General features: G+C 40.6%; 1 protein-coding gene across 1 annotated transcript in view; it reads right to left on the reverse strand.

Annotated features, from left to right (window-relative positions):
* Positions 1-1188: 1188 nt before the first annotated feature.
* cntnap2b (contactin associated protein 2b) overlaps positions 1189-19534 on the reverse strand; it is a 66783-nt gene continuing 48437 nt past the window's right edge. The window contains exons 17-25 of the mRNA XM_042428747.1: positions 19360-19530; positions 18560-18778; positions 13501-13737; positions 13147-13380; positions 12875-13008; positions 12052-12145; positions 7597-7827; positions 7400-7474; positions 1189-4172 (exon numbers count right to left, since the gene is read on the reverse strand). Of these exons, the coding sequence (XP_042284681.1) occupies positions 3973-4172; positions 7400-7474; positions 7597-7827; positions 12052-12145; positions 12875-13008; positions 13147-13380; positions 13501-13737; positions 18560-18778; positions 19360-19530 (1595 nt within the window). The 3' untranslated portion in view covers positions 1189-3972. The remainder of the gene's footprint in view (positions 4173-7399; positions 7475-7596; positions 7828-12051; positions 12146-12874; positions 13009-13146; positions 13381-13500; positions 13738-18559; positions 18779-19359; positions 19531-19534) is intronic.

The following is a 19534-nucleotide window of genomic DNA, read 5'->3' on the forward strand; positions in this document are numbered from 1 at the left end:
AATGTCAACAAATACTGAAAATGTAAACTTTATAATAGTAGAATTTATGGCATAGTTGTTGTATTGGATTGCATTAGATTGCACAGGTGTTCCTAATAAAGTGCTCGGTGAGTGTATATCAACCAGGCAACAACTCAACTGTGTGTTCTTGTTAACAACCTGAGGGGTTTTCCATCAACGCAGCCAAAGAAAGCTGCGTTTACTTGAAAAAGCCTGTTCAGCTTGAACAAAATGAGTGAATGAATAAATAAATAACTTCAAAATAACCCTGGCATACTTTTATTTCTTGCTAAGCTTTTAAATAAAAGGGTTGCGAGTGCGAAAAGAAACTTGATGGAACCGTCTCTTGAGAGTCTGTCTCCGTCTGTCGGACATTCTTTGACATACAGCTGAATTAAGCTTGACCGTTGGCCTGCCACGGAGCAGGCTAGTTCTGCTGTCTAAATTACCATGGTTACTGAGTTGGGACTCATATAAACCGCAGTGATGGAACAGAACTCTCACTTAAATTAGCGAGGCTTATCGAAATAAACCAGGCTATCCCGTTAGCCAGCTTGATGGAGCACCCCTCTGGACATGTTGTACAGACTGCTACACTTATTTACACGTTATAATACAGGATTTCTATGAAGGGAATTTAATGGATTTGCAGTATTTTAACCTTACTTTCTTCTTGGCACTGTATTGCCTTGTATCTTGTAAAACACTTAAAAACCATGTTTGGAAAAGTCGTATAGCAATAAAATAAAGTTTATTGTGTAATTACGCAGACAAAGAGCTGCATGTTGCTTGCCAGCAGCAGATTGAACACCCATCAGTGTTGCGTTCCTTTTGTCTCTAGATGAGTGCATTGTCAATATTAGTTGGCAACAAATAACTTGACCAATTCTAATCAATACTAATCCATTTTTATAATTCTTGTAGGTATAGATTTAGTTTCTTTCATGAAATCTGGTAATTGTCATCAACCAGTCCATGTGTCAAGGTCTGTTTATGTAGTTCTCTGGATTCTGTGGTTTTTAATGTTACATGTTGTTAGAGACTAATCTTCATTTACTGATAACTGTTTTCTGAAGTCTACAGTGTTATTTACGGTCTAAACCTGGGACAGTCATCAGGTTAGTTCTCTTTCAGATGTCAATCACCTGGATTCAGCTGTGTTTGTTCAAAAATCTAATATAAGCCAGATAAGATTTGTAATCATATTTTACTGGGCTTTCCAAGAGGAAGCATCAAAATTTTCAAGACAATGAGAAAAGCACTGAGGAGAAGAAAGAATGGGAAATCTGCTATAAAAAGAACAGTTAAGCAAAGTTTTGTACATATAACATGAAGAAAAAGCAATGTGATGCTACAGTGGCTTATGAAACAGAAACATTTCCATCATTCAGTGTCAAACAGCATGCCACTACACTGTGCTGCAGTCAAAGAAATACAAATGCAATACAATCAAATGTCAAGATGTAAGCCGTAGTTTTGTATGTGAACAACAAACATTCTTTTTCAGAAACATCATTGTACTTCATGAAAATCAAAGACATGGCTCAGGTTTTTTTTAAGGAGAGAAGAATTCTGAACGAAGTCCTCTCAGTCCATCTAAACAGTCAGAGTAGCAACAGGAAGAAGCTGGGTACAGTCCTCAACATGGCTGCACCTGCCATACCATCCCAATGCCAAATTCACTGAATCTGAAGCTCTACCAGACAGAGGAAGTAAACTTATGACAAATCAATATCATTAATACTGGTTTCTATCTCTAATACTGGTTCTCTTTCCAAAAATACTAAGTTAAATGGAAATAAATGAGACTTTCTTAGTAGCTGGGGAAAATGTATTCCTAGCATTCTTTTAATCAAGGCTGATTATGTCCCTTTGAAGGAGAGTGAAACAAACGCTTTGACAAGCTGCTTGTTAGCTGTGTTGCACAGAATTAGATGAGAATCTCAGTATCTGTTTAATCTTATTCATCTCATTTCATCATCTCTCATCCAGTACAGAGAGAAAGGGCCAAGATGTTTTAAGCCCAGTTTAGCACAAAGACCTTGCTAGCCTAGCTCCATCAAGAGAGAAAGAAATACAGCTTCCAACCAGGGCTGTAGTTCTCAAGTTGCCTGAAGATGTTTGCTCTATTATCCTGGTCTTGTGAATGTTTTGACTTGGACTTGTCCTGATCTCAGCCTCCCATCCCACCTATTTGGTCTCAACCACAACCACTTTAGCTTTTATTTCTTTATCTTGACCAGCATGGTTTGCTGCTCTGGTTGCCGACTGGAGAGGCGCAAAATTCTGTAATATCCCATACACATTTCTGAACTGTGATTAATGTGTGCTTATTTTTCAGTGTCTTCACCATATAATAGCCATCACAGTTTGCTTGTAACATTGTACAAGAATATTTTCTTTCTATTTCTTTTTTCTCAGAGATGATCTTCTGAGAGTTGCTCCAAAATTGTTTCCTGTTTTATCACATTTCAAGCCATTTAAATTCTGTCTAAACTCACACTTGACCCCTTTTTGGACTCATGGATTTTCTTGAATTGATCTCACAACAGCACAGTCTTGGTCTTGTCTCTAGAGCCAAGCTTCCAACAACTCCAAGCTGTGTTTCATACATTTTATCTGGTGTCGAAATAGAAAAAGCACAGGTTTTTGGCTGTCAGGTTTTAATTCTACTGTTCACAAAGCTGACTTTTGGATGGAGATTGAAAGCTAACTGAGTAAATCAGCCAGCTGTGGAGTTGTTGGAAGGTAGATTGGTTCACTTACGATGGAGCTAAGCTAGTAATTTTCACCTGCTACACACCTGTCTCTGTACTGGACGTACAGAGATAAACTTAATCTCCAAAATGTTGCAATATTCCTTAAATTGCAGTTATGTTGAGAAAGCTTTTGGTATGTGGTATCATTTTCAGACAGATGTTTTTGCATTATCATGTGCTAGCATTGCTAATAAAAGACAACCTCAACAAAGACAACCAACAAATCAGTGAGTTGGGCTCTTGTGGACTGACAGGACTCAGTTAATTCTTCAAAAGCTGAGCTCCTCCCTGAACTCATTTGACAGGAAAAACAGTAGAATAAAAGATGCAATAATAGAGTTTCAACAATCAGTGTCCAAAAGTCATTAAGGGACACTGTTGGGTACGTATATGCAAAAAAAAAAAAATAGAAGTGTCATTTCCTTTCTCCCATTCTTAGTCCAAATGATGATGACAAACTCATGGCTACATCTCCTTCACAGACTAGCAAGCCTGTCACTACACACACACATATGCTTAAGTTTACAGTTATAGGGCTAAAACTAAACTTTACTGACAGTAATATAAAATAAGGCAAATGATTAAACATGAGATTGAACATTAAAAAAACAACAACTGGAATTTATGAGCATTGCTACAGATGTGGAGCATTATTGGTTGGCTGCCCATCAGCAGCAACATATATGATCATTATTATTAGCTAACCTGGAATACTAATATATCGCAAGAAGGCATAAAGATATTAATCTATAAAAATAAATAAAGGCAAACAATGTAAGAACTTTTCTGAAAAAATATGACTTAAATATAAATAAATAAATAAACTGAAATCAAATTCAAAATGATATAAAACAAATTTTAAAACAAAAGCTAGTGAACTCACATCTTGCTCTGAACAGTAATCACTCACACATCCAAGGCCTGTAACTTCACAGCACCATCCTCTAAACCATCTGGAGGCTGTCATCCTGTCACACTGTCCAAAATAAGTTAAGATACACCGCTCCACATCTCCACATGGGCTCTGCCAGGCAGCACTGTGCCCTGTGCTTTAATACCAATACTGTAATGCCATGGTGTCCATTGTCCATAAAGTTTTTAAATAAACCGTTCGGCACATCCTCAAGGTTCCATAGGTGGTCACCTCACTACTACTCCCTATGCTTAGAAAACTACATACATCCAATGTCATGTGTCAATGTTGTTGAGGGGCTCAGATGAACCACTCCTTCTTGCTCTCGTCAATTGTTTCGGTGAAGGCTGGGTCATTGACAATGATCGCTGCGTCAGCACAATCTGCTGACTCTGCTCCCTTGGCCTCGTTGGTGTGGTAGGAGCCTTTGTGACGGAACATGTGACGGATCACAAACACCATGATGCACAAGACAGTGAAGATCACCATGGCGATGATACCTAAAACAAAACAAATGAATACTTCTTTCACAATAGCAGACTGAAAAATTGAAATGTGCTGTCTGATGCTCTTAAAGCTGCACTCCAGTGGTTTATTATTGCACTTCCATGCAGCTGGGGGACACACAAGAGACAAAGCAATTATAGAATGGTAGATATCCTGATTTTTAGTCCCCAGTATGGGTCGGCCTAAGAAAAAAAAAACAAAAAAAACAACATATTCCACATAATGCATCCCTCACTGCCTGGTGAGCACCCACATCTTTCAAACTCCACAAACCTTCATTTGTAACACAGACTTTCTGTTATAAATGTGTGGTCTCCAAACTAAGCCAAGATAAACCTAATGACATCATGAAAACATGATCAGGATGCAGAGCCACAGAAGGCATTACTTACTTACATACTGCTCCTCATGAACTGAGCGTCATGTGTAAGATCAGTAGAGTTGTAAATGGTTGCATTTATATAGAGATTTTATCCGAAGTGCTCATTCATCCATTCACACGCACACTGATGGCAGCGAGTCACCATGCAAGCTGCTGGCCTGAACATAAGGAGCAATTTGGAGTTCAGTGTCTTGCCCAAGGACACATCAACATGTGGACAGGAGGAGCTGACCATCCATCAAACCCTGTGCCCATTTTTAAGAATAAGAGGCATTGCTAAAACTGTTCTGATCAACTACAACAGTCATTTTCTCACTGAAATGTCCCAATGTCTTGGAATGTGAAGGTTATGCAGGGTGAAGAGAGTGAAGAGAACAAGAGTCTTTTCCCACTTGACAAATTTAAAAGCAGATATATTTCTCCAGGAAACGCATCTATTAAAAAAGGATAATTTGCGGCTGTGTAAGGCTTGGATAAATCAGGTGTTTGATTCTGACTTCAACTCTAGAACTAGAGGGTTAGGGTTAGGCCATCTTGGTGCACAAAAAATTTATCCCAAATAACATTACCTCTGAGCCTAACGGTAGACATGTTTTTGTATCTGGGCATCTTTTTCAACAACCAGTTTTGCTTGCCAATGCTTATGCTCCCAACTGGGACGATGAGACTTTTACAAACAAACTTTTGTCCTCCCTTCCCAGCCTAGACACACACAAACTCATACTAGGTGGTGACGTCAATACATTACTAATCCAGTACTGGACAGATCCAGTCCCAAACGAATGGCCACCTCTAAAATAGCTACATCTTTGTCCTATTTTTGGACAAAGTGATGGACATGACGTCATTCTAGCGCCCTGAGTGCCGGTCATGGAGTAACTTGCCTAACTTTTCTCCTAAACTATATATCTTGGATTACTCTTTGATTAATATCAATGGGCAGACTCTAATTATAAAACAACAAGTTGAATTCAAATTCAACTGCAACAATATTTCAAATAACGTTTGACAACAACGAATCTCTCCTTGGATCATATCTTAACTTTCCAAATGCCACAGAAACCAACAGGGACATGAGCTCACTGACTGAAAGAAACACTACCAAAGCACTTTCTAGCATTTCTAAGCTGGGTGGGTCAACTACTGCTTTTAGCACACCAGCAAGAGTAGAAAGCCGTCCCCCGGCTGTAAAAAAGAAACAACTTTCAAGTCAAGAACTGTTACAATCCCTGGACCCAATTGACACTGAACATAGCATTGTGTCGTTAACAGAAGAAAAACTAAAGCATTTGGAGAAATTTAGCAAACTAGACATCCTTGAAACACTTCTAATCGAAGTTGCCGAGCTGAAAAACATGGTCACGGTATTCAGAGCTGAAACCAAGGAGTTCAAAATAGTGTCTCAGATCTACAATCCGAAATCACAATCCACCTTCTGAAAGAATCACTTCTGGACCTTCAAACCAGACTCTACATGGACAATAAATTATTTAAGGACTCAAATATCACACCTTGGCTAGAGTGACACTATCTTATACTGAATCCTTGGAGTCAGTGACTGACTGTGAACTGAGAATCGCCAAAAACATAACACCTGGGACACACTGGATGCGTGAACCTCAGCAGTGCGTGTGAGTCGCTGAACTGCTGCGTCCACACAGGAAGCCTGTCTGCTGCAGCGCTTCTGCCACTTTCTATCGTGTTCCCTGTCCATTTCTGCTGAAAACTGCGTGCATCACGTGGAGAAAATAGGCAAGACCTTGATTCTCTAGATGACACGACACAGCAGCCTCTTGTCTCATGCGGGCTGTGTGCCTGCTCTAACCTATTAACATGGACACCGAAATGAAAAGCAAGAGGTTCCGTGACGCACATGCGCTGCTCACACATCCAGTGTGTCCCTGGTGTAACTGTCTACTCCTAACAGTGTAATGGTTGGAATATGGAGTTCTTGAGGGAAGACGGTTGAGGAAATTAACCATGCATGCTTGTATTATGTGCTCCTACACTTGCTTACAAGTGTATGAGAAATTATGTTTATGAGCAGGCAGGCTTATGGGTGACATGCATGTAAGGTGATACATGACATTCAGCATCTGAACCCTTTTCTCCTTATTTTTTTTCCCTCTATAGCAATGCAATTTGCGTACTATACACACACACATACACACTCTCACCCATTAAGGTGATAATACCTATATATACCTATATATTATTTAACTGATGAATGTGGGTATACTTGTGCAAAGGCATGTTTGTGTGTTATAAATATCAGATATTGTTCCTTCTCTGCTCTCTTCCCCTGCTTCTTCCTCTTCTCTTCTCTATCCTTGCTTATAGCTGAGCTGCATATTAGTGCTCCTCACTATTTGCCAACTTTGAACCTGCTTGCATCTCACACTGAGTTAGCCCACTTCATCTGACATGAGTATAGTTCATAAAGGTGTGAATGTGCATGTATTTGTGAGTGTGTAATGGGTATTCTGGGTCTCTACTTTAGACAACAATGCTGAATTTGACCTCATTCTGAGGAATTTCTCTCTACTCTAGCAGCAGACTTTATAGTTGTCTCTTCGTCTACTAAAATATCCACATTTAGCGTTCGGTTTTGATACAGCAACATGTGAGAATTTGTGTTCTTGTGGGATTTAGGACATTGCTCGAATTTTCCTCCAGTCTTTTGTCTTTTGTATTTACCATATATTCTGACTGTAAAGACTGTAAAAAAAAAGTTATCTGTCTGATTATGTGATAGGAGTCTAGTCTTTGTAGGTGTCAACAGTTTTAGGGACTGTTCCTAGCTTCAGCTCTAATGCTTGGTAGTTAGATGAGATTTACCTCCAATTATGGCAGAGTTGCGATCCACTCCATCACCAATGGCCTTGTCCTCATTGAAGGGGAAAACAGCTCCAGCTGTGGAAAGTGAAAATTCGTTATCAGTTTGAATTCTGACATGAACTCATCATTCTTTTGGATTTTGACTGCTGTTGGCTTGATGTTTCTTGAAATTATATTATTTGCCTGTGTGTCCCTACCAGCTTCTATGTGCCAGGGGTCACTAGCCGAGACCATGGGGGAGATGGTCAGGGGAGAGGCTCCACAGTTGGATGGGACCAGGATCCCATGGGTGCTGACGGGTGCTGCCAGGCCAGAGCGCAGCGCAGCCTTCAGTGGTGCCACACTGTTTAACTGAACTCTTGACAGACAGCCCACAAAGCCCGGTGTGTTATACCGCTCGATCAGGATGGGGTCAATCTGTCCTGTTTCTAGTAAAACAGCAGATCAGACAGCAAGGGGGTTATCTTCATTTTACACCATTTCAAAACTCTTTCCAGGGCCCAGTGTTACCTTTTAAAAGATTGACTGCTGTTACAAGAAAATCTTGTATCTCCAGATCATCAGTTATTTTAAGCTTAATAAAGAACATTTTTGAGATAATTACGCAAAGAAAGAAAGAAAGGAATTGCTTCAAACGACATTTTACACACTTGACATTATCAGAAAAAATATTATATTTTATTGCATGCAAAATAATTTACAGTGTAGCAAAGATATTCTATAAAAAGGAAGAGATTCACTCTATGCCAGCAGAGGACACCCAACAGCAGTAAGTACAAAACTGTGGTCAACTGGTGAATTATTCAGAGGACGTTTATGTGGAACAGTACTGGGTTAGGCCTTGTACTGTCCTGTTTATACCAGGGAAATATGCAGTGGTGGAAGAAGTATTCAGATCTTTTACTTTAATAAAAGCAGCAATACCACAGAGCTGTAATATTTTACATATATTAAACAAGGTAAATTATTAACACTGATGAGTCAGTTGCAGCTGCTCAAGGTGGAGTTAGTTTAAACTACTCTCTGAAGGTCACCGGATAAATGTGAGGGGTGGTGATATGATAGATTAGGAAAAAAGAAAAAAACAAAGTTCTGCTGCATCAATTTGGATTAGATATTGTTTTCTTTTCTTTAATCTTTGCATTTTTTACTTTTGGGAGGGGAAATGTCTCTTTGGTGGAACTGCAAACAACTCAGACATCTGAAACATGACACAAGAGACACAAATACACTGATTCTTTGTAAAAGGCCACAAGCCAAACAATTTGGGGACTGCTGGTTTCATCTTTAATAATGCAGTGTGATTTATAAGCTGATTATTATGTTATTATATGTCAAATCTTCATCTGAAAAGTAACTAAAGCTGTCAAATAAACGTAGTAGAGTAGAGAGTGAAATATTTCTCTCTGAAATGTAATGGAGTGGAAGTATGAAGTAGCATCAAATGGAAATACTCAAGGACAGTACAAGTACCTGTACAGTACAAGTATAGTACTTGAGTAAATGTAATCACTTTTTACTCTACACCACTGTAAATACGGATACAAATGTAGACAGAAAATAGTAATCTACCTCTCCTAGATGTACTTTTCAGATGTAAGCACCCAAAAACACAACAAAAAGGTGTGCTCATTGTTGACACTTTAAACTTTATGCAGTACATGGTCAAATGAACAGCATAACAGGTAACAGTGAGCCTACACACCATTGTCTCACCATGAGGAAAACACTGCTGCAACTGAACATGATCGTGTTCAGTGAAAGGTTAATTCAACTATCTTTCTTAAATTTATGGTTGTTCTTTACAGAGTTTGAATTACAACAAAAAAAAGGTGTCCGCACAGCATGTGGCTTTTAGATAACAGTGTGTGACTGACAATATTGATGGTAACTATTAGCACTATGTCATACTCTATATCTCAAAATGTTTCGTATACCTGTAGTACTATGTTACAGCATATCCCTCCAGCACAACCGTAAGGAATCTGGGAGTTATCTTTGATCAGGATATGTCCTTTAACTCCCACATAAATCAAATTTCAAAGACTGCCTTTTCTCACTAACGTAATATCGCAAAAATCAGGCACATCCTGTCCCAAAAAGATGCAGAAAAACTAGTCCACGCATTTGTTACTTCTAGGCTGGTTTATTGCAATTCCTTATTATCAGGCTGCCCTAACAAGTCTCTAAAGACTCTCCAGCTGGTCCAGAATGCAGCTGCACGTGTACTGACTAAAACTAGAAAAAGAGATCACATTTCTCCCATTTTAGCTTCTCTACATTGGCTTCCTGTAAAATCTAGAATAAAATTTAAAATCTTTCTCCTAACTTACAAAGCCCTTAATGGTCAGGCACCATCATATCTTGAAGAGCTCATAGTACCGTATTATCCCACTAGAACACTGCACTCCCAGAATGCAGGCTTACTGGTGGTTCCTACAGTCTTTAAAAGTAGAATGGGAGGCAGAGCCTTCAGCTATCAGGCTCCTCTCTTGTGGAACCATCCTCCAGATTCGGTCCGCAGTGCAGACACCCTCTCTATGTTTAAGAGTAGGCTTCAAACTTTCCTTTTTGTTAAAGCTTATAGTTAGGGCCGACCAGGCTCACCTTGGATCAGCCCTTAGTTATGCTGCTATAGGCCTAGACTGCTGGGGTACTTCCCATGATGCACTGAGCTCCTCTCTCCTCCTCCTCCTCTCCATCTGTATGCATTCATGTAACATCAATGCATGTCACTAACTTTGCTTCTTCCCCGGTGTTTTTTGTGCTTTCTCATCTCGCAGGAAACCCTGGGTTGCAGGCCTCCATTTGGACGGGATTATTATTCAAGATAGAGGTATATTAATATATTTATTAATAATAAAATATTTACTGTCCTCCTCTTTTCAAAACTTAACATTCTGGATGGCAGTTTTAACTATTACCAAATTATAGTAAGTGGTTCTGTAATAGAAAAGAAGATTCTGTGGGAAAATCAAGTGACTCCACCAGTGGGTGGAGTCACATAAAAAAAAACAAAAAAAACAACTAAATTTGATCTGTATTAAGTTGAAAATGACAGAAGTATATGGTATCCATCATTCTTTATTTCACATTGAATATAACTGAAACTTTGCTTTTGATTTACAACTAAGCATATTATTTTATAAAATAAAACAAATGAAAATGGCATGGCCAAAAATATTGGGACCCTTAACTTAACATTTTGTAGCACAGCCTTTGGAGGCAATAACTGCAGTTAAGTGCTTTCTGTAACTCTGAATAAGGTTTCTACACTTCTCCACTGGTAGTTCAGCCCACTCTTGTCGAGCAAACTGCTCCAGTTCTCTCAGGTTTGATGGGTGCCGTCTCCCAACTGCAAGTTTAAGCTCTTTCCACAGATGTTCAATGGGATTCGGATCAGGACTCATAGCAAGCCTGTATGTTTGGGGTCATTATCATGCTGGAAGACTCATGACCTTCGATTAAGACACAGCTTTCTAACGCTGGGCTGTATGTTTTGCTCCGAAATACCTTGACAGTCTTCTGATTTCATTGTGCCCTGCACAGATTCAGGGAACCCAGTGCCTGAGGTAGCAAAGCAACCCTAAAACATCACTGAGCCTCCTCCATGTTTCACAGTAGGCATGGTGTTCTTTTCTTTGAAGGCTTCATTTTTTCTTCTGGAAATAGGCTTGGTGTGATTTACTACAAAGGTCTAATTTTGTTTCATCTGTCCAAAGCACATTCTCCTAGAAGGACTTTGGTTTGTCAAAATGCATTTTGGCAAAGTCCAGTCTAGCTTTTTAGTGTCTCCCTCTTAGAAGTGGGGTCTTCCATGGAGCCCATTTTCATTCAGCAATGGATTGTGCGACTTGAAACTATTGTACCTTTAACTTGAAGATCAGCTTGGATCTGTATTGAAGTTTTCCTTGGTTCCTTCTCAACCATTCGAGCAATCCTTCTGTTCAATCTCAGGCAAAATCTTCCTCTTGCAACCACGTCCAGAGATGTTGGCTACAGTTCCATGGTCCTTAAATTTCTTAATAATATAGGCAACAGTAGCCACAGGAACATCAAGCTCTTTGGCTGTTACCTTTTTTCTAATGTCTTCAGACCACTGTCTCGTTTTCCTTCAGTTTTCCATGTTCAATGTGATGCAAACAGTGACACAAAACGGCAGAGTGAGTAATTTTCTCCTTTTAAACTGGCTGCATGAGTGATTATAAGACTGAAAACACCTGGGATACAAATTAAAACACAATAGTCTGCTTAAAGTATCACTACATATCAATTATTTCTTACAACTTCTAAAGGGTACCAATAATTTTGTCCAGGCTATTTTAGAATGTCTTTGTAGAATAAGCATGAATTCTTTTTGTTTTCACAACTTTTTTGTTTTGTTCCACTGCAAACCAACATAGATGCATTGATGATATATTGATAGATATCTTTTAATTTCAACCCTGTTCTGGGCGAATGGTGCATTATTTTAATAAAATGTGCAAGGGTACCAATAATTTCGGCCACATCTGTAAATCAATAGGTAACTGGTACTGTAATTACACACATGCACCATGTGGACAGGATTAAAATCACCCAACATCCCTTTGAGAAATAAATCCTGTCTGAGTAGGATCAGCACACACACTTAAACACAGCTACACACTTACCAAAGACCTTTCCGAGAAAGATACTTTTGACCAAGTTGAACTGGGTGTCGGAGGCCTCAGGCAGAGTGTATGTGGACACTGGGTAGTGGTCCAGCTGGAGAATACAGATGGAGGAAAGAAACAATGACAAGTTCAACTTAAATCTGCTGTTACTGTCTGTTACCAAGAACCATTAATTTTCCGGTGTGGGCCTTAAGAGTAACCAGACGTGCCAGATGGTTTGTTACACAGAACCATCTGAGAAGTCGTTCTTAGAAACTGTTTGGAAAAGGGCAGGCATTTTCAAAAAATATTTGGCTGGTGACTGGATGAACCATCTATCACCATCTATCACAGGCTATCACTTCTCCCTTTCGTCACACCAATGCCACGACCATAGCTGCCAGTAGTTCTAGGATGCTGAGCACATAACTTGAAGCTGACAAGACGGATTTTCGTGTGATCTTGTGATCTTTTCGAATCCAGTTGCCTCACCAGGTAACCTTAAGAGACCAGTTCACCCAAATAAATAAACACACTTTCTAGTTTCCCTCTAGTGGTATCTGTCATGGAGATATCAGATTTATTTGTCCAGGTTAGCTAGCTGCTTCCAGTTTTCATGCTAAGCTAAGCTAACCACATCCTGTTCCAGCTCTGTACTTAACACATGAGATGAGACTGATACCCATCTTCTCATCTCACTATTTCCCAAAATACCTAACCATTACTTACTGACTTACTTACTTACTTACTACTGCAATCTGACACCTTTTCTCAACATATTTGCAGCATACAGTGTTCGATGTAACACCCTCAGGTACTACTGTACTAATAGGACACTAACCTGTAGTCGTATCTCCCTTAAGTTCCTGGTTATGTTGACAGAGTGTGGCTGTCCATTGGCCACGTTGCGGTGGTCAACATCTATGGTGTAAGGTTCTGTTAGCCCCCCAAGGCTGTAGCGGATCTGGAGAGTGCCTGGACACATACATACACAGACACAGAGTATGTTTTAACACAGGATAATAATGTAACCACAGTTCATAAAATATATCTTTTTATATAGATAAATGAATAAATAAAAAACTGGATCAGGTATGATGCTGATGAGCCCACCATTGTGCCTGAGCACCACAGCCAAGTAGTCCTGAGTCCTGGAGCTGATGTAGACCAGGATGCTGGGAGTGCTGGAGGTGCTGAAGCTGAACACCAGCTCTTCCTGAGTCAGGTTGGCCTCACTGGGAACACCAACACTTGACAGGCTCTTCACCTCCTGCAACGCAAAAGGTCCTGCCTCTGGCAGAAAGTCATAACGCACAAGGGTTCCTGTCTCAAAGTAGCCGCCCACATCTAACACACACGCACACACAAACAGCAGCAGAAGAAGAAAGGGAAATTAAAACATCATACAAGTGTTGATAACTTTGTTGTTGCATCTAATCTAATTTAATCCCGTGCTGGAGGCCATACCGTCAGTGCAGAAGGGTCCATCGTATGCTGTGAGGGAGCAGTCACAGGAGTATCCATTGTACTGCTCCACACACTTCCCTCCATTCCTGCAGTGCATCCCGTAGCTGCTGCAGTGGCCCTGGCAGCCTGGATTCACCCCTGGAGTCACCTTTGCCCTCTCCTCCAGGTTATAGGTCACACCATTCATCTTCAGAGACCGCATGCAGCCCAGGAAACCCCTCTGACCACCCGAGGCACCTGGGAAAAAAGACATGAAGCATAGCATTAATTCAGACAGAGCACAGCTGTTTCATTCCTGGTTCACAATCAATGGTCATTCGATGCTCTGTGTGGCCCGTAATATCCAAATATTTATGTGTGTGTGCAATGTGGAAATTTGAAAGGAGCTGGCAGAATTGCAAAATTCTACATAAACTGAATGAGGCTCTATAGAATATGATGCATAAACATGATGAACATGTGGGCGGCTGTGGCTCAGGAGGTAGAGCAGGTCGTCCACTAATCTGAAGATCAGCAGTTCGATTTCCGGCTCCTCCAGTTGGCATGTCGATGTGTCCTTGAGCAAGATACTTAACCCCTAATTGCTCCTGATGGCTGTGCCATCAGTGTGAGAATGTGTGTAAATGATTAGATTTCCTCTGATAGGCAGGTTGGGACCTTGCATGGTAGCCTCTGTACCCATTCAGCATGTGAATGGGTGAAGGTGAAAGTAGTGTAAAAGCGCTTTGAGTGGTCAGAAGACTAGAAAGGCACTATACAAGTACAGTCCATTGACCATTTGAACATCATTATGATCTCATTAGTTATATAATAAATACAATGAGAGCTAAGGAGCTTTGTAGATTTCAGTGCATTTCATGACTAGTAAATCATAAATGTTGTCTGTATGACCTTATAAAGAATTGGTTAGAATGAGCATGTTAAAATTAAAATGTGCTGAGTTAGAAGTGTTAAAATGTTACAATGTTACAATTTCATTTAGCAGATGCTTTTATCCAAAGCAACGTACATTTGACAGTGGTAGTGAATTAGGCTACATTAGCTTGAATGAATGTCATACCATATACTGTACATTATACATGTCATCATTATGACGAGTCAAAAGTTTGGACACACTTTCTCATTCAAGGGAATGGGAAGGTGTGTCCAAACTTTTGACTGGTCATCATCATCATGTGCCATACTCTGCCAGAGCCTCAGTCACCACTTTCTTCCACTGCGATCTGTCAGTCAAACTTCTTGCATCTCTGGCAGTGAGGCTGGTCCACTTCTTGATGTTGTCAATCTAAGTTATCCTCTTTTTGCCTTCAACCACAATGTCTTTTAGTGTGTCATCAGTTCTTGAGATGTGTCTGAAATAGCAAGTTTCCTTTCGATAATGGTTTACAGAAATATTGGTTTCATGCCAATCTTTTCTATGATGAAATCATTGGATTTTCTTTCAATGTATGATATCCTGAGGATCCGTCTCCACATCTCAAATGCTGTCAACTTCTTTTCATCAGCTACTTTAGGGGTCCATGTCTCACAGCCATACAAGGCTACTGGCCAGACGAGACTCTTGAGGAGGTGTATCTTGGTGCCAGTGCTCACAGATCTATCTTTCCATATCTTTCCATAGTTTGGCAGTGCTTGTGTGTGCCATTGCTATCCTTTGCCTTATTTCCTTGCTGCATTTGTTTGTGTCATTTAGTTCTGCATCAAGGTATGTAAAGGTGGACGCTTGTTCGATCTTGTTGTTTCTGATGTAGATGTCAGCAACTGCATTTTTGCTTACCACCATAACTTCGGTCTTTTTGACATTTATCAGCAATCCAAACTCAGCAAACACTTTTGCAACATTTTTGAGTAGTGCTTATTGGTCTTCTTCTGTTGTGGCTAGCAGGGCTGTGTCATCTGCGTATCTCAAGTTACTGAGGGTTCTTCCTCCTACTTTAATGCCAGTATTGTCTGAAATTGCCAGTCTAATGATCATCTCCGTGTAGATGTTAAAGAGGTGTGGAGAAAGAATGCAGCCTTAGCGGACTCCTTTCCCATTGTAGAATGATTCATTCTCACCAGATGCGGTCTGAAGGCTGGAGGATCGCGTAGCATACAGTGTTTCAGTCGAACGCATTTGAGTAGTCGATGAAGCAGATGTGCAAGGGCGTGCTGACCTCTCTCATTTTCTCTATTATTAGACACATGTTGAAGAGCTGGTCCCTGGTACCATGGCCACTCCTGAGGCCAGCCTGTTTGAGTGCAATTTCTCTGTCAACGTAGTTCTTTATTCTCTCAGAGATGATTATGAGTAGAACCTTGCTGGCATGTGATATCAATGTAATTGTTTTGTAATTACTGCACTGAAGGACATCCCCTTTTTGGGAGTTGGAATGTAGACAGATTTGCACCATACTGTTGGCTATTTGCGAGTCCTCCAGATCGTGCAGACGATGTGGTGCAAGATGTGGGCCACTGAGGATCCTGTTGCTTTCAGTAGTTCTGCTGGTGTGTTGTCTGGACCAAGTGCTTTTTTTCTTTTTCATCTTCTCAATTGCTCTTTTTCTTCTGACAGTAGCAGCTCTAGTGTTATTGACTTTGTCACAGTTTTCGTTCTTGTGATTCTCATAGAGTTTCTTGGTGTACTCAAGCCACTTTTATTGCACATCTGCATCTTCTGTCAGAATTTTTCCTTCCTCATTTTTGATTGCACCAATTCTTGGTGTGAATATCTTGCTGTTGCCTTTGTTGGCCTCATTTTCCATTTTGGAACAGATACATTGTTGTAGGTGTGCCGCTTTGTCATCCTTTAGTGTCGTTGTACTTCACGTTTCAGCTCTTTTGACCTTTCACCAATCTCTTCTTTTCTACTGCATCCATGGAAAATGTTTCTCTGTTGCTGATGTCAGAGCATCTCTTGTTGCCTTTCGAAGTTCTTCTGGTTTGACCTCTTCTTGTGAGTTCATAGGGGCTTCAAAACTGTTGCAAACCTCTATGTTGAAAGAGTTTGGTATATCTGAGATCATAATCTGACTGGTGGTTTTACTCATTTTACGTTCTTAAATATGCTTCATCTTGGCCATCAGCAGTTGATGGTCGGTGTCACAGTCAGCTCCCAAATATGTCCTGCATTTCAGAATATTTGATTTTCATCTTTGTTGGTGAGGATTTAATCAATCTGGTTTTACCATCAGGAGCTGTCCATGTGTATTTGCGTTGGGGGTGATGATCAAACATTGTGTTCATTATACAGAGGTGGTTTTCTTTGCAGAATTCAACTAGCTGTGTCCCCCGCTCATTTGGTGTTCCTGGACCATTGACTTCCTTATTCAGAGATGTTTGACCTATTTTTGCACCTAGAATGAGCACAATGTCATTATTCGGAGTATCATCAATGAGACCTTGCAGGTTGTTGTAGTACTCTTCCTCCTCTTTATCGCTAGTTGGTGAATAGTTAACAATGAGTGTGATTGGGAAGGGCTTGCACTGTATGCGGATGGGCATTATTCATTCATTCAATGGGTTGTAGCCTAGTACTGCTTTGGCTATATATTGCTTCAAGATGAACAACTGCTCTTCCTCCTTCCTCAGATCCAGAGTGGTACACTACACTACACACACACTACAGTAGCTGTTCTTTGTCGTAAAATGGCCTCTGCCAGACTATCTGACCTCTGTTATTCAAATGATGTCACAGCCAATTCTGCCGATTTCATCAATGAGAAGGTGAAGTTTCCCTGTGCTTCTTAGAGTGCAAACATTCCAAATGCCAATATTAATGTAATGTTTGCTAGGTCTGAGGCTCTTCATTCCAGCACTGGTTGTATCAGACTCTGAGGTTCCTGAAAGAGGATTTCCCCGAGAGGTACTTAGAGTGCCACCAGCCTCTTCCCCAGTAGCATTGTTACCGTGGTACAGCCTGTGGGTCTCACTGGCCACTGAATGGCTTTTGTCATTCATTGATCGTGTCATAGGGTGAAAGTGGTCTTGGAGGAAAGAGACTACTGTGAATGGTCCCCCAAGTCCTTCTCACAGCGCAGTGGTCACTCACTGACTAATTTAACCAGCCATTCATGCCATTATGGCATTCTTCCGCCTGCACAGTTGACATTATTGCCAATGACCTGCCCAGTTCCTCTGCCAATGCTGTCATCCACCGTAACCCTAGTGAGGGAGGCTGACAGGTGCTAGTCCTTGCCCAAGGGGACACCTGGGGGTATTAGCAGTAGTTAAGAGGCACTCCATCGTCATTGCAGACTCCTATGCCTGGGTGCAGTTTTACTTCTTACCCAGGACCTTTGACTGGTATATATAAATTCAAATGATGCTTGTACTGTATAGAGTGGCACAGATACAAATACAATGGATGTCTATTGGTAATGTTTTTTTCCCAGTTCTCTGCCTGAGTTTGTTTATCTAATTTCCTGCCCAGAATCTCCTCCTGATCCTCTAGCATACAGCTCCTTTGATTCTGGTCCTCCTCTGCCCGGTTTCTTTCAGTGCTCGTTTTTTACAGCTTACTTCTGATGGGGCCGTGCAGTCACATTCTACAACTTCTTTGTGGCCCTGTTTGTTTCCCCTGGGTCTACAGTCATCCTTCTGGGTGTCCCACCTTTTCTCCAGCATTCTTCCCATCTGTCTGTACATTGGTGTACTGGGCACTCCTCCTCAACTCATAAAGTCAGGAAATATCACGTGACAGTGTTGAATTTATCAGGAATATACTATATGTGTGGATGGTCATAAAGCCAGGCATACCCTCAAGTACAGTATTTGTTACTGAAAAAAACATAGTTATTATTAACTGGTAGATTGTCCGTTATCTTTTGCAGTGACTGTTACAGGGACCAACAGGATCATACCATGGGACTACCTGATATGGTTGGACTGTCAGGAGATGTAGACAGAGTCTTAAGGACTCAGCACTTACCACAAACCATTCAACATCTTCAGATCTCTATTGATACACACTAAAGGCACAACCTTCCTGAGAGCAAGACTGGAGTGGTCTATGACATCACATGTGACATCTGTGGAAAACACTACATCAAGTGTGTGTGTGTGTGTGCGTGTGTCTTACCAACATATAGATCACTGTAGAACTCCAGTTTTGTGTGTCCCTGTGGGGGGGTAAGTCTGACTTCTCTGTACTGCCCATTAAGCTGCAGCACTGCCTCTTTGATGTTCTTCTCAGCTTCCACACGATGCCATTGGTCATTGTTCAGAGGCACCGGCGAGTGGACGCTGAGCTCCACCCGCTCACTGCCAACATCAAAGGAGAAGGAGACCACCGAGCCTCCTGGGAGCACCAGGGTAAGAATCAACATTTCATCAACATTTTAAGACTTCAGGAGAAGATTTTACCTAAATACAAGGTATATCCATGATTTTTCACAACAAGCACAATCTCTTAAAACATATGTACTTTGGGCAAATGAAGATATTTGCTTTAATATTTAGTTTTCATAGAATTTTCTATGAGTTAGTGTCTGACATACCAAGCAAGCAAATACATTTCTTACATCCCTCATTCATCACTAAGCACTAATCCCTTAAAAAAACTGGCCAAATAACATCCTGAGTGAACTAACCCGCTTACATTTCTTAGTCAAATAACACAGTTAAATGACAGTATTTCCTACCCATGCTAATGTACACATGACACTAAAGCCCCAGCTCCTAGTGAAAGTATCAAAAATGTCACTAACATTGCAGAGAGCACAGCATGCCTTCATCATGTTGATTAATATTTATTTGCATTGATTGCGTTTTAATTTAAAAAAGCAATCATATCTCATCTAGCCATGTTTAATTCTTGTCAAGAAGATTCTAACATCTTGTGCAGTGTACACGCACAGACACATACACACACACACACACCTTGGAGTTCAATGTGAAGGAAGTTGGTGGTTCCCAGGTTCTCTAGAAAGACCCCATGAGTGGAGGAAGTCTTGAAGTAGAAGGAAATATCAGTGCTGGTTTCTCCTCTGAAGGAAGGAAAGTGGAGGTAGGAGGCAGGGCTGGTGAAGGATGCTGCATTCCAGTAGTTCCCTTC

Source organism: Thunnus maccoyii, chromosome 12 (genome assembly GCF_910596095.1).
Source record: "Thunnus maccoyii chromosome 12, fThuMac1.1, whole genome shotgun sequence".
NCBI lineage: Eukaryota > Metazoa > Chordata > Actinopteri > Scombriformes > Scombridae > Thunnus > Thunnus maccoyii.